Below are 16,188 nucleotides of genomic sequence, written 5' to 3'. Positions count from 1 at the left end.
AATAGTTAATATTTCCTGTTGCTGCAGGATTATTTTCCAGCTGTAGCAAACTGGCTCAAATTAAGATCTGATATCTGTTCATATCAAAAGCTTGCTGAAATAATAAGACATGTCCAGTGTCATTAATGTGATGACATTTTGGAAAAGAGAATCAGAGAAATAACTAGTGTATTTGACAGTGACACTCAACAGTAAATTAAATGTATTTCCTCTGACAGCTGCGAGATATGATGGATGAGAACCATGGTAATTTCAGAGAGCTATATCAGCAAATGTAGGAGATTAAAATCAATCATCAAATGTGTATGCACATTCTGTATCCACATAATTAGCTTGTTTGTTCATTTCTGCAGACGTTTTGGTCAAAATGTACGTTTCATTCAAGCATACTGTAGGTAGATAACAGTTTGTGGTAAAATATATATTTTTTGAAAAGTTATACTGCAAATTGCAGCCAAAAGTCAATTCGCTGTAGGTGTAGATATCACTGGCTGTTTTTGATTAAACATATTATATCATTCTAAACACATTGATGCCTAATACAAAATATTTAAGAGAATCCGGTGTTGGAGGATATATTGGCACAGGTATTTTGGTATTTGGTATTTTATTAGGATCCCCATTAGCTGCTGCAAAAGCAGCAACTACTCTTCCTGGGGTCCACACAAAACATGAAACATGACATAATATGGGTATTGTTAACTGTACCAACATATCCTCCAAAAAACATCTTCGGGGGAATTGTAACTTTTATACAACATATTCAAATAATGATTTACATATTTTCATTAAAAACATTATTTTGAGGAATTTATTCATACTATTTCATCCTTCCACAATATATAGTCCCGACACAAATCTAGGGTTGCTATCAAAGCTGGCTGGTTGTTCGTTCTATTGGTTCGGTTGCCAGTCTTTTTGTTCTGTATCTATGGACACGACCCAGTCGTCCGTTCTAAATGTTCCATTGCCATACTGACTGGCAATGTTCTTATCCCTTGCTTGCCAGCTAGCCAACTACGTCTAACAGTCACGTCAAACAGTGCAAATGTAGTTACATTTGCATTTGTTTAAGCTGTGAACTAATGAGTTAATGATGTGCGATTTCACCTGGCATAGAAAATGTGCTCTCTCGTCAGAACACGGTTGTTCACAGGAGCTCGCCAACAACACAACTAACATAATCACTTCAAACTGAAGCTGGAGAGACTGCAAACTAGCTGCATTTTATTTGTTTTCTATTGACATTTATTTGTATAAATCCATAAAAAATTATGCTGATTCTTGATTTTAATTGGCTGAGAAAAGCTGCCTGCCTGTCTGTCTCATCCTGATCCCCAACACGTTCATTACTTTGCGACAGTTGGAGATCGAATTTGAATACTGAAACAATGTTGCAAAAGTTGGAGAGACAGACAGCAAGGTTTATACAAATTTCTGCTGTCGAAAACTAAATGTTAGTCTAAAAGAAATGTGAGATAACATCTAAATGTTTTTATAGTGGAGATCAAGATTATAAATTGCCTGGCTGGGTTGATGAGATAGTTGATTACGCAGTCAGATGGAACAGAGTAAATAGGCATTTTAACGTTGTAGATTTAGCCGGTGGTAACTTGTGGAATAGACACCGGCTGGAACTGCGGATTTAGCCATTCAGCATTAGACCCACCCGTTGGATAAAATGTAATATTCCACTGTGCTCTCTGTATGGACTGGTAGGGAGAGTACTGACTCATGCAGCTATCACTTTGTTGTAAATAAAACATGCACACACTAGCATCGTTGAGCTCTCTGGGTTAGATAGGGAGTATGGTGACATCTATATCACGCAGAGAACACAGACAGGAACCCCATGATTCACTGGGAACGCATAACTAGCGTGATACCGTCCATGCGTCAGAGCAATTTCATGCAATAGAGGAAGAACAGATATCCAGGAGATCTAAGGACCTGCTATTGTTTTGTTATCCTCGGAAGCTGCTGCCTAATATGCGTAGAATAGCTGTTGTCATGTTTTACTCTGTCTCCATGCAGAAGGCATAACAGAGAAAAAAAACTGAGAAAAATAAGATGGGGAACCAAGTGCAAAATACTCCTGTTAGTGCAGAGTAGCCTAGTCTACACTCTATTCCACTGTGCCTACATCAACAAAGCTTTGACTCTTTAACTAGGTAGGTCCTTAATTTCAATGATGACCAAACCTTGACCTTTCTTTGTAATTGAAAGAATGAAGAATTAATGTACTACATAATTGCTTCAACAGTAATCTGTATAGGAGTAACTGTCTGTAAGGCCTCTGGGCTTTGCTGACCTCTGTGGGAAGGGTCATGCCAGGCTGAATTACTTACCCGGGGGAGAAAGATATGCTCACTAAAGCAAAAAGCAACAATTGTTGTAGTAACTCTCTCTCCCTCTCGCTCACCTCGTTGACGGCCACATAGTAGCGTGGCTGCTGAAAGCGAGGTGTGTTGTCGTTTTTGTCCCTGACTACAATCCGGACCTCGTGAAGAATCACTGTCCCAACCAGCTCACTGGTGCACTGGACCTTCACCACGATTGTAGTGATAGAGGAAGGGGGCTGAGGGTGAGAAAGAGAGTGAGAGAGTGAGAGAGAGAAGTGAGAGCAAGAGAAAGAGATACAAGAATTCAACCAATTCAATAAACCAATGATTATGCAATCATCTTTGTAAAATACATTGGCACACTGCTCGAACACACTCAGTAGATGATTAGTTCCAAATGTTTCCAACACAGCCACATAAAGAATGCTTTTCTACCTCACAGTGTCCTGGGATTTTACAGACTCTGAACAGGGAAGTGGTGGATGGGCTCCAAGACAAGGAGGCAGAGGTTACAAATCAATCCAACAGAACTGATTTTTCCTTACAATGAGGAAATTGCAGTGCAATCAAACCAGGAGCCTCAAAACAGTGGGATCTGTATAGCACTTCAAGCTTTCTTGGACTTGTTTTGATACCAGTATTTACAATGGCCAAACTGTTCTCGTTGTGAAAAACAGTTAAACATTGATGAACATTTCCAGCATGCAGCAGGCCTGTCTTATTTTCTCAAATCAAAAAGACTAACTGGTGTTGTCTATTAGTCCACTCCAATTAGGGCAGGGGTGGTAGGGTTAGGGGAAAATAATAAGGAAACCATATTCAAAAATATATGTATATGGGGGATTGGAAACTATCCAGGCAATTACATTGATGGAAGCCACAATCTATCTGTAATATCATGAATTTGTAAAAATAATTATAATAAAATAATTGTGTGGTTTTGGAATATCAATGCGTTTTGGAGAGCTTACAATGTATTTGCATACAATTTAAGTATCAGTGGAACTGTGTATGTGTGTGTGTGTAGGCAAGTGTGCCTGTGCTTGCAATTTTTTTTAAATGTAAAAGCCTTTTCCTCTACTAACAACAGTATCCAAACCCAGGTCCATACTCACATCTCTGTCCAGGACACGTCCGGTGCTGTTGAGGAACAGTCTCTGTCTGAGGGGATCCAGGATGACCCAGTAGGCATAGTTGTCAAGCAGGATCAGAGAGATGGTCCTGTCTGGGTCCTCTGCTCTCCCGTTGATCTGCATATTCTCCACCAGAACTGTGCCTGCACAGAAGAAGTATGTTATTTTGCAATTTAGCATAACACTTTTATCCATTGCAACTTACATTTATTTAACAGATTTATCCAGATTTGTCCAGTATGTCACCCATGCAAACACCAAACCATTAACGCTGGTGTTGCAAGCACTATGCCTCAACTAACAGTTACACAGCAGCATAATTATCAGGGTCCACATACTCTCCAAAACTTCTGAATCCCTTTGTGGAGAAAGCTACATCATCGCTCACCCCAGGCATGACCAAATTATGTTCCTCAAGAGCCACTTAAGTTTTAGATGATTTTCATCCTTGTTTTTGAATCAGGATTAGAATGATTAGAATCCGACACTGCAGTACTCAAGCACTGGCCAGACATTCTCTCTCTCTGCTCAGATGCCTCTAGAAAAACAGCCTTGGAATTCTGGGCTTGGAATTGGCTGGAGGAAACCAACCAATTGTGTCTTGTTTGATTGGCATGCTTGTTAGGGTACCATGACTCCACCACAAAATCTTCTGACCTTGTTAATGTGGCCACCTTTTGAAAAAAAATTGCAATACAAAATACATATACTCAGAAGTAATGTAGCAAGGCATATGCAGTAATCTCTGCTTGCATTTACAAAACCAGTCAAAGGTTTGGACATATCTTCTCATTCAAGGGTTTTTCTTTATTTTTTACCATTTTCTACATTGTATAATAATAGTAAAGACATCAAAACTAATGACGGCTTTGCACACTCCTGGCATTCTCTCAACCAGCTTCATGAGGTAGTCACCTGGAATGCTTTTCAATTAACAGGTGTGCCTTGTTAAAAGTTAATTTGTGGAATTTCTTTCCTACTCTTTCCTAATGTGTTTGAGCCAATCAGTTGTGTTGTGACAAGGTAGGGGTGATACACAGAAGATAGCCCTATTTGGTAAAAGACCAAGTCCATATTATGGCAAGAACACCTCAAATAAGCAAAGAGAAATGACAGTCCATCATTACTTTAACACATGAAGGTCAGTCAATACTGAAAATATCAAGAACTTCGAAAGTTTCTTCAAGTGCAGTCGCAAAAACTATCAAGTCCTATGATGAAACTGTCTCTAATGAGGATCGCCACAGGAAAGGAAGACCCAGAGTTACCTCTGCTGCAGAGGATAAGTTCATTAAAGTTAACTGAACCTCAGATTGCAGCCTAAATAAAATTCAAGTAAGAGTTCAAGTAACAGACACATCTCAACTTCCTGTGTTCCGTTTAAATTCTTCAGCGTTGCGTGACGGAAGCCCGCCCTTTGTACTTCCGTTTGATTTCAGCATTCAGCATCACTGGTAGTGAAGAATCGCAAGTACATCTCTTAAAATAAGTGTTGGAAATCCAAACGTGGATCACGTTAAAATAATCCAGCAATCTCAATTGCTTGTGTATTATCGTCTCATTCAATTTATTTATTTAAATTGTCGGACATACCTTTCTAGGTTCTTCCAATTAAATGAGACACCTTAAACTTTGCAATAGTAACCTAGATGAACCAACTTCCCAGGTGAATTTAAAGTTTAATTCCCAGATAGCCTATACAGGTTTGATTATTCATGACATTTGATCAATCAGTAAAATCTGATTAAAATCATCTTTGCAGCTCCCAATATATTCCAAAACCAAACTTTGGAAAATTAGGAAAACATTTTTTTCTTTCAAAATATTCTAATAATGTGCAAGCAATCAGAGGGGGTTTCACATTATGAGGCTGCAAATGGATTGATCTCGAACCTTGAGATCAACCCTAATTATGCCATTAGTGGAAAAGCAGACAACAACGCTTTCCAAAATCAACCATCGGACACAGGCCTCGTAAAGGTTCTCTCCAGTCTAGCCCTGATGTCTTGCCACCCAAGATTGGCATCTGTCCAATACCGCAGTGCACAGCTGAAGCACAAGCAGGTAATGGGAGACATAAAGGGACAGAGGGAGAGAACCTGCTAGCTATGGAACTGCGCTTGAAAACTGAACAATTAAATGTAATTGCAAAAAAGTATGACGATGAACAAGCACAAGCTCTTTAACAAAATTGTCTTCTACAGAAAGAAAATCATATGCTACAGGAACAACTCGATTTAGCCAAAACTAAATACGATGACGTTCACGCCAAACTAGATAAATCTGAAGAGTTATCTACAAACAGGAGCGCTCAACTTGATAACATGCATGCAGTTTTGTTGAACGTTACTCAAAGTAACACGGTTCTACTCAAAACGCTGCAGACCAAAGACGATCAGTTAATGAACACAATGACAAAGTTGGATGACAAATCAGCAGAACTCATTGAAGTCGCTGACCAAATGAATGATGAGAGAACTCAGGTGATGAAGATGGAAATATTGATTTCTAAGCAAGCAGAGGAAATATCATCACTGAATCTCTTGCTCCATACTCAAGACCTCTATCTGCAAACCATGACAGATAAGTTTGAGACGGAAAGGAGCAAGTGTGACACTCACGTGTCCAAAATCAGTAGTCTAAGCGCTCAAGTGGACTCTGCAATGCAGCAGAATACCCCCCTTAGGTACCATCTGGAGGAAGTCCAGAATGGTCACGCTCTACTTTGACAAACTCATCAAGAATTTCCCCACCTTTGACCCCATTCCAGGTCAGCCAAACGATACTGAGACGTTCCTAGCTGACATAGAGGACGCGTTGGATGGCTACCCGAATGCTTCAGTTTCTGACAGGGTTTACCTGTTGAAGCGAACGTCGAATAGACACGTGACAAGGTTCATTCGTCTACAACAGCAACACGTGCTAAATGACTACGCTAAACTTGCCACAGCTTTGAAATTAGAATTCAGTGGTTCCGAGACTCGCAAACACGATAGCTCACTGGCTAACACCGTCAAACAAGCTCGGAACGAACACCCACAAGCTTACTATCATAGGCTTCGTTCAGCTTACAATGGCCTACTCACTGAAACAGGCATGGAAGACCTGTTACCTTTTAAACAAATGTTCCTGTCGAACATGTATCCTACCTTCATTACCAACTTGGGCCCTGCCGCCCACGTTGGCTTGCCTATCTTTCAACTCAGGGAGCTTGCAAGCGTAGCTTTTGAGGCATCAAAAGTTCACAACGCTAAGAGCCCTGACCACTCGGTTTTGAAGTTTGACCAGGAGCACTAACTCCAGTTAGAGGGTGCATTATCATGTATTGGAGCGTTGAGAGATGACGCACAACAACAGTTTCTACCACGAAACCATGATTCCAATAACCTCCGCGGTCGAAATAACTGTAAAGTACGTCGCCATCAACATAACTATCGACCTGTTCGCTATGTTCCTGCACCCAACCCACAAAAAGTGTCAGAGCACAAGGGTAACAAAGGGTTGAAGGACGATCAAAACGTCAACCAATGTTCTCCAGCAGTTCCACTACGGGAAGAACTGAAGCGAGAACGATTTGAGAAAAGGGTAAAAGATAAGTCACAAGGACTAGACAGGGAATTTACCGGACACAAGGTCCGCAGGAATTAACACCCATAGCAAGGACGTTAAAGTTCTAATTTCTCCCGCTCTCATTCAAGACCCTATCCAGGGCCCACTTGATCAAGAAACAAGACCCCGGGCTTTGTCTATAGACTCTGATACAAAGGTTGCGAAGAAAAAGGTCAAACGCTTCGTTAAAGTGAAGCCCACTCAAAATCAGAAAAGTCCATCTGCTTCCACCTTGAACAGAAATGGCACATCACGTCGTTGGGAACGACCACTCCACTTTGTGGGGAATATGTCCACTAACCACAAATCTAAACGGCCGTACCTGGAAACAGCTCTGGAGGACTGCTTAACTTGTCATGCGCTAATCGATTCGGGTGCAACAATATCACTCATCTCTCAAACATTGTTTGATGATCTCAAAAAGGCTTTGAAACCAACTAAACGTTGGTTAAAAGTGGAACGAGGCGACAGTACACTTCGAGGGGTCACTCAGACTACCTCGCCTCTCATATTGAGAGTCATGCTGAAACTACACTTCAAGGATGTATCACTCGTCCACCCTGTGTATGTTACCAGCCTTCGAAACTGTAACTGTGCTACTTGGAGCAGACTTGATGGATCAGTTTGATGGATTGGAAAACCAACCAGGTATTGTCACAGGCCACCGTGCCTTCTCCACTGACCACAGTCTTCCCCTAACGCTAGCTGCAACGCAGTCATTCACGAGGGGTATCTGTCGAAAGCACCCCTTGGGAAAAAGATGTTTAAAAACCTCTTGGGGCAGAATCCGATCCAAGGAGATATTACGATATCTCGACACATTCAATCAGCCAACCTGATTGACCGTTATTTTCATGATTTCGAGCCAGCTGTCTCTGTGAATAAGCAACTTCCCAGTCGTGCAATACAGTAGTTGAGATTACGTTCTCTGGCCCTTCGGACACTTCTGCAAGCACTGCGGCCGTCTCAACAAGAAAACAGGCCCCTAGACAGGGATTATCTTAGAACACATCTAAGATAGTACTGAGGTGTACCACACTGGTCGTAAAGGAATTCCAGTGGACTTGTCCACCTCCAAAACAAATGGCAACAATAATCATTCCTTGCCATGTGTAGGTTCAACTACAATACAACTAGTAAAATGCTCCAATCATGTGTTCCGGTAGTATAATATTTCAGAATAAATCGGTAGAATAACTGGTCCCTTTGAGCACCAGTACCAATACCAGCGACAGTCAGTCTAGCTACAATCAGTAAGAAGGTTAGAGACCTAACCAATCAAATTACCCTTGACAATAGCGACATAGGAGTCACTCAGAGTGCAACACGTGGAAGGGAATCTCCAGTGCACTCTTCCAATGGTTAACACACATGTCACTAATAAATAGAATCCTCCATTTAGGAGGAAAATTATTAGAATCATTAAACACGATCACACCACGTACGACTGGTCCAATACTTAAAGAGTACTTCCGTCGTGAGGATAGCTCCTCCGTGGATAACATAGCTATGAAATAGACTTCATACCTATCGCCACTACAATAGTGGAAGACACAGTGACGTGTAGTAAAAACTACTACAGACTCCCTCAACACCAATTCTGACTGACCTTCAGGCATTGACCTGAAAATTACCTGACTATGTCAGACTCATTCTGAACAAGTGGTAATCTGCAAGAAAACTTGCTTTTTTTCCCCTTGACAGGCACGCTTGTGTAAGCATAAATGCACATACACAACGGAACATACAATTAGGATTTATGCTAGGACCACTTAAGGGTCCAAGCAAAATACCAGCCTTAGTAAATAAAGTTGAACATTTACTTCTAGGCCTTTTACTCTAAAGCACTCACCAGTTGTCTTCCCAGAAGTCCATAGGTCATCCCTGTAGACTGCAAAACTAGTGCCTTACAGCTGTAAACTTATCACATAGTTATCAACTTAGGATAGTGCCTAAGCAACACACCAAGTAGGAAAACCCTAGATATGGCATTAGAGACAATGCCATGATAGTCATTTTGCCAGAACATTGGACGTATTTAGAATACAGTCCAATTAGATGATTTTTTTTGTGTGAGAACTATATTTTGTATATCTTTTGTTTATGCTTTCATTCCTTTTCGGTTCAGTTCCTTTGACACTTAGGAAGTGATAGAGCCATAAACAAAGACCCATACAACCATCACTTAGTGCCACAATGCCTCTCATTGGGGAATTAATGTAATTATATATATTTCATGAGTGTGTGTGCGTGCGTTGTTAACATCTGCCTAAATTACTGCCCAGATCATCCAGTCTGGACGACGCCCAGATCATCCAGTCTGGACGACGACCAGATGACGGGTCCGGAACGGCGACCCCAAATCCGTATTCCCACGGCCCATCCTTGTGGCGGCATGCCCGGCTGTTAGGGAGCCTACCAAGGTAAACCACCAGAGGGGGGAGGGGGGACCGCAATGGCGATCACCAACCAGGTCTTCCCCTGGCCCTCCCTGGGGTACTTTGCAGCTTCCAGGGAACCTACCAAGGTACATCACTAGAAGGGACCGCAACGGCGATCACCAACTGGACATCAACTGCCATCCTTGAGGTGGACTGCTCCTCTTTCAAAGAAGCCTACCAAGTTCAACCACCAGAGGGGACTGCAACGATGATCTACAAACTGGACATCACGTGTTCAGGATTTTATGTTGATTTGTAACCTGCAGGAAAAACAAGATCCAAACCACCAGGGGGGGGGGGGGGGGGGTATGTTATGACGTTGGCCACTTTGAGTATTTAAAAAATATATATATATTTCACCTTTATTTAACCAGGTAGGCTAGTTGAGAACAAGAACTGCGACCTGGCCAAGATAAAGCATTGCAGTGTGAACAGACAACACAGAGTTACACATGGAGTAAACAATAAATAATAAAGTCAATAACATAGTAGAAAAAAAATAATCTATATACATTGTGTGCAAAAGGCATGAGGAGGAAGGCAATAAATAGGCCATAGGAGTGAATAATTACAATTTAGCAGATTAACACTGGAGTAATAAATGATCAGATGAACATGTGCAGGTAGAGATACTGGTGTGCAAAAGAGCAGAAAAGTAAATAAAATAAAAACAGTATGGGGATGAGGTAGGTAAATTGGGTGGGCTATATACCGATGGACTATGTACAGCTGCAGCGATTGGTTAGCTGCTCAGATAGCAGATGTTTAAAGTTCGTGAGGGAGATAAAAGTCTCCAACTTCAGCGATTTTTGCAATTCGTTCCAGTCGCAGGCAGCAGAGAACTGGAAGGAAAGACGGCCAAATGAGGTTTTGGCTTTAGGGATGATCAGTGAGATACACCTGCTGGAGCGCGTGCTACAGGTGGGTGTTGCCATCGTGACCAGTGAACTGAGATAAGGTGGAACTTTACCTAGCATAGACTTGTAGATGACCTGGAGCCAGTGGGTCTGGCGACGAACATGTAGAGAGGGCCAGCCGACTAGAGCATACAGGTCAAAGTGGTGGGTGGTATGAGGTGCTTTTGTAACAAAATGGATGGCACTGTGATAAACTGCATCCAGTTTGCTGAGTAGAGTATTGGAAGCTATTTTGTAGATGACATCGCCGAAGTCGAGGATCGGTAGGATAGTCAGTTTTACTAGGGTAAGTTTTGCTGCGTGAGTGAAGGAGGCTTTGTTGTGAAATAGTAAGCCGACTCTAGATTTGATTTTGAATTGGAGATGTTTGATATGAGTCTGGAAGGAGAGTTTGCAGTCTAGCCAGACACCTAGGTACTTATAGATGTCCACATATTCTAGGTCGGAACCATCCAGGGTGGTGATGCTAGTCGGGCGTGCGGGTGCAGGCAGCGAACGGTTGAAAAGCATGCATTTGGTTTTACTAGCGTTTAAGAGCAGTTGGAGGCCAAGGAAGGAGTGTTGTATGGCATTGAAGCTCGTTTGGAGGTTAGATAGCACAGTGTCCAAGGAAGGGCCAGAAGTATACAGAATGGTGTCGTCTGCGTAGAGGTGGATCAGGGAATTGCCTGCAGCAAGAGCAACATCATTGATATATACACAGAAAAGAGCCAGCCCGAGAATTGAACCCTGTGGCACCCCCATAGAGACTGCCAGAGGACCGGACAACATGCCCTCTGATTTGAAACACTGAACTCTGTCTGCAAAGTAGTTGGTGAACCAGGCAAGGCAGTCATTAGAAAAACCGAGGCTACTAAGTCTTCCCATAAGAATATGGTGATTGACAGAGTCGAAAGCCTTGGCCAGGTCGATGAAGACGGCTGCACAGTACTGTCTTTTATCGATGGCGGTTATGATATCGTTTAGTACCTTGAGGAGCTTTTGGCCGAGGTTGGAGTAGCCAGGAGGAAGGCATGGCCAGCCGTTAAGAAATGCTTGTTGAAGTTTTCGATTATCACGGATTTATCGGTGGTGACCGTGTTACCTAGTCTCAGTGCAGTGGGCAGCTGGGAGGAGGTGGTCTTGTTCTCCATGGACTTTACAGTGTCCCAGAACATTTTGGAGTTAGAGCTACAGGATGCATATTTCTGCTTGAAAAAACTGGCCTTGGATTTCCTGACTGACTGCGTGTATTGGTTCCTGACTTCCCTGAACAGTTGCATATCGTGGGGACTATTCAATGCTATTGCAGTCCGCCACAGGATGTTTTTGTGCTGATCGAGGGCAGTCAGGTCTGGAGTGAACCAAGGGCTATATCTGTTCTTAGTTCTGCATTTTTGAACGGAGCATGCTTGTTTAAGATGGTGAGGAAGTTACTTTTAAAGAATGACCAGGGATCCTCAACTGACGGGATGAGGTCAATATCCTTCCAGGATACCCGGGCCAGGTCGATTAGAAAGGCCTACTCATAGAAGTGTTTTAGGGAGCGTTTGACAGTGATGAGAGGTGGTCTTTTGACCGCGGACCCGTAGCGGATACAGGCAATGAGGCAGTGATCGCTGAGATCCTGATTGAAGACAGCAGAGGTGTATTTGGAGGGCAAGTTGGTCAGGATAATGTCAATTAGGGTGCCCATGTTTACGGATTTAGGGTTGTACCTGGTGGGTTCCTTGATGATTTGTGTGAGATTGAGGGCATCTAGCTTAGATTGTAGGACTGCCGGGGTGTTAAGCATATCCCAGTTTAGGTCACCTAATAGAACAAACTCTGAAGCTAGAGGGCACAGCTGGGAGCTGAGGGGGTCGGTAGCAGGCGGCAACAGTGAGAGACTTATTTTGGGAGAGATTAATTTTTAAAATTAGAAGCTCAAACTGTTTGGGCATAGACCTGGAAAGTATGACAGAACTTTGCAGGCTATCTCTGCAGTAGATTGCAACTCCTCCCCCTTTGGCAGTTCTATCTTGACGGAAAGTGTTATAGTTGGGTATGGAAATCTCAGGATTTTTGGTGGCCTTCCTAAACCAGGATTCAGACATCAGGGTTGGCAGAGTGTGCTAAAGCAGTGAGTAAAACACACTTAGGAAGGAGGCTTCTGATGTTGACATGCATGAAACCCAGGCTTTTTCGATCACAGAAGTCAACAAATGAGGGTGCCTGGGGACATGCAGGGCCTGGGTTTACCTCCAAATCACCCGAGGAACAGAGGAGGAGTAGGATGAGGGTGCGGCCAAAGGCTATCAAAACTGGTCGCCTAGAGCGTTGGGGACAAGGAATAAAAGGAGCAGATTTATGGGCGTGGTAGAATATATTCAGGGCATAATGTGCAGACAGGGGTATGGTGGGGTGCGGGTACAGCGGAGGTAAGCCCAGGCACTGGGTGATGATAAGAGAGGTTGTATCTCTGGACATGCTGGTTATAATGGGTGAGGTCACCGCATGTGTGGGAGGTGGGACCAAGGAGGTATCAGAGGTGTGAGGAGTGGAACTAGGGGCTCCATTGTAAACTAAAACAACTAACTAACCTGAACAACAGTATACAAGGCATATTGATATTTGAGAGAGACATACAGCAAGGTATAAAGTAATCGCAGGTGTTGATTGGGAGAGCTAGCTAAAACAACAGGTGAGACAACAACAGCTAGTCAGCTAACACAACAACAGCAGGTAAAATGGCAATGACTAGGCAAAGAGGGTCGGATTAACTACACACAGAGACTGAGTTCGCGGCTGGGGCCGACAGATAGAACATAGATAAACAGAATGGAGTACCGTGATTAATGGACAGTCCAGCAGGCATCAGCTATGTAGCCAAGTGATCATAGTGTCCAGTGGGCAGCAGTAGATGGAACAGGGAAGCCGCCACTACGCTAGCACGCGGGCGACACAGCGTTTAAAGTTAATAGCCCGGGGGAGGCCGGTCTGTTCAGACGGAGGCCGGTTGAAGGCACAGCGGATTGATATTTGTCGGCAGACCAGTCGTGGTGGTGTGGCCGGGGGCCGTGTCGACAGAGAATCCAAGCCAGATGGCGAAAGAGGTATTGTAGAATTTAGTTTGCTAGCAGAGAGATGTGCCTGGCTCACGGCTAACTGGTGCTAGCTTCGTGGCAGTGGCGTTAGCCAAGGTCCAGAGTATAGCAACCCCATCCCCTTATACCTGCCCCTCCCCCACTTCAACTGGGCTGCTGTGGTCAGAGGTCGTAAATTCCTGAGAAGACCCCATGGACACACAGTTATAGAGAGTAGTTTTTCATGGAGACAAAGGAAATCCTTCCACCTCACAGAACTTGAGGTATGAACAAATTTCATGTTCCAGAGAAAGTGTAAAAGATCAGTGAAGAATCCAGCTACGAACTGGTCCGTTGTCACAACTTGGGAAGTTCATGGGAGACGGTGTGGCAACATTACCATAACGCTGTTTATATAATAGCCCCAGATATAAGGTTTACATCTAATTGCTGTATAAGATGATTGAGTGAGTATGATACTGTTTACACAATTTTACAAATGTGATTTTGGACTGTTTAATGAAGGAAAACTCAAAAAGGGAATTGGATTTGAACTAAATCAGAGGACCGCCCCTGAGCCCAGTTTGGGTCAGACATCCTGGGAAAGCCCTTTTCTGCCATTCTGAAAAAAACAAAACTTTGAGAAATTATCACTAGACCATGTTTTTCGCCATTATGAGGGGGACAAAAGGTGGCAGACCATTGCTGAATCTTTTAACCATACCACGTGGTTAAACTCTTAGACTATCGATACCGACAGAATGAGAACAAGTCTTTGATATTAAATACTAGTCTGCAGCTAGGAATTCGGTATCATTGAACGCGAAGAACGACAACCGCCAAAACATCCATTCTATAATGAATGTCAATTTGAACTATCCCCTCTAACCAAGACAGAGAGAGAGAGGGAGAGAGACGGACAATTCTACGAAAGACAAAAACTTTTCACCAGCGATCAAGATGACACAATGAGCGTAAATATATATATATATACAGTGCCTTGTGAAAGTATTCGGCCCCTTTGAACTTTGCGACCTTTTGCCACATTTCAGGCTTCAAAAATAAAGATATAAAACTGTATATTTTGTGAAGAATCAACAACAAGTGGGACACAATCATGAAGTGGAACGACATTTATTGGATATTTCAAACTTTTTTAACAAATCAAAAACTGAAAAATTGGGCGTGCAAAACTATTCAGCCCCTTTACTTTCAGTGCAGCAAACTCTCTCCAGAAGTTTAGTGAGGATCTCTGAATGATCCAATGTTGACCTAAATGACTAATGATGATAAATACAATCCACCTGTGTGTAATCAAGTCTCCGTATAAATGCACCTGCACTGTGATAGTCTCAGAGGTCCGTTAAAAGCGCAGAGAGCATCATGAAGAACAAGGAACACACCAGGCAGGTCCGAGATACTGTTGTGAAGAAGTTTAAAGCCCGGATTTGGATACAAAAAGATTTCCCAAGCTTTAAACATCCCAAGGAGCACTGTGCAAGCGATAATATTGAAATGGAAGGAGTATCAGACCACTGCAAATCTACCACGACCTGGCCGTCCCTCTAAACTTTCAGCTCATACAAGGAGAAGACTGATCAGAGATGCAGCCAAGAGGCCCATGATCACTCTGGATGAACTGCTGAGATCTACAGCTGAGGTGGGAGACTCTGTCCATAGGACAACAATCAGTCGTATATTGCACAAATCTGGCCTTTATGGAAGAGTGGCAAGAAGAAAGCCATTTCTTAAAGATATCCATAAAAAGTGTCATTTAAAGTTTGCCACAAGCCACCTGGGAGACACACCAAACATGTGGAAGAAGGTGCTCTGGTCAGATGAAACCAAAATTGAACTTTTTGGCAACAATGCAAAACGTTATGTTTGGCGTAAAAGCAACACAGCTGAACACACCATCCCCACTGTCAAACATGGTGGTGGCAGCATCATGGTTTGGGCCTGCTTTTCTTCAGCAGGGACAGGGAAGATGGTTAAAGTTGATGGAAAGATGGATGGAGCCAAATACAGGACCATTCTGGAAGAAAACCTGATGGAGTCTGCAAAAGACCTGAGACTGGGACGGAGATTTGTCTTCCAACAAGACAATGATCCAAAACATAAAGCAAAATCTACAATGGAATGGTTCAAAAATAAACATATCCAGGTGTTAGAATGGCCAAGTCAAAGTCCAGACCTGAATCCAATCGAGAATCTGTGGAAAAAACTGAAAACTGCTGTTCACAAATGCTCTCCATCCAACCTCACTGAGCTCGAGCTGTTTTGCAAGGAGGAATGGGAAAAAATGTCAGTCTCTCGATGTGCAAAACTGATAGAGACATACCCCAAGCGACTTACAGCTGTAATCGCAGCAAAAGGTGGCGCTACAAAGTATTAACTTAAGGGGGCTGAATAATTTTGCACGCCCAATTTTTCAGTTTTTGATTTGTTAAAAAAGTTTGAAATATCCAATAAATGTCGTTCCACTTCATGATTGCGTCCCACTTGTTGTTGATTCTTCACAAAAAAAATACAGTTTTATATTTTTATGTTTGAAGCCTGAAATGTGGCAAAAGGTCGCAAAGTTCAAGGGGGCCGAATACTTTCGCAAGGCACTGTATATATATTGATTGCAATTGTTCCCGAATGAGTGAACGTTCATGTGAAAAGGATTAGCATTTTAATTGTTATAATTATCACTCTGT

General features: G+C 42.7%; 1 protein-coding gene across 4 annotated transcripts in view; it reads right to left on the bottom strand.

The window, feature by feature from the left end:
- LOC110528891 (protocadherin-15) overlaps positions 1–16,188 on the bottom strand; it is a 267,645-nt gene that overhangs the window by 171,690 nt on the left and 79,767 nt on the right. For all 4 annotated transcript variants that reach the window (XM_036984917.1, XM_036984912.1, XM_021611090.2 and 1 more), the window contains 2 exons: positions 3,458–3,618; positions 2,423–2,578 (listed from right to left, as the gene is read on the bottom strand). In XM_036984917.1, the coding sequence (XP_036840812.1) occupies positions 2,423–2,578; positions 3,458–3,618 (317 nt within the window). The remainder of the gene's footprint in view (positions 1–2,422; positions 2,579–3,457; positions 3,619–16,188) is intronic.

Source organism: Oncorhynchus mykiss, chromosome 1, assembly GCF_013265735.2.
Source record: "Oncorhynchus mykiss isolate Arlee chromosome 1, USDA_OmykA_1.1, whole genome shotgun sequence".
NCBI classification, from domain to species: Eukaryota; Metazoa; Chordata; class Actinopteri; order Salmoniformes; family Salmonidae; genus Oncorhynchus; species Oncorhynchus mykiss.
Note: the sequence above shows the minus strand (reverse complement) of the source record. Positions and strands in the feature narration are given on the sequence as shown.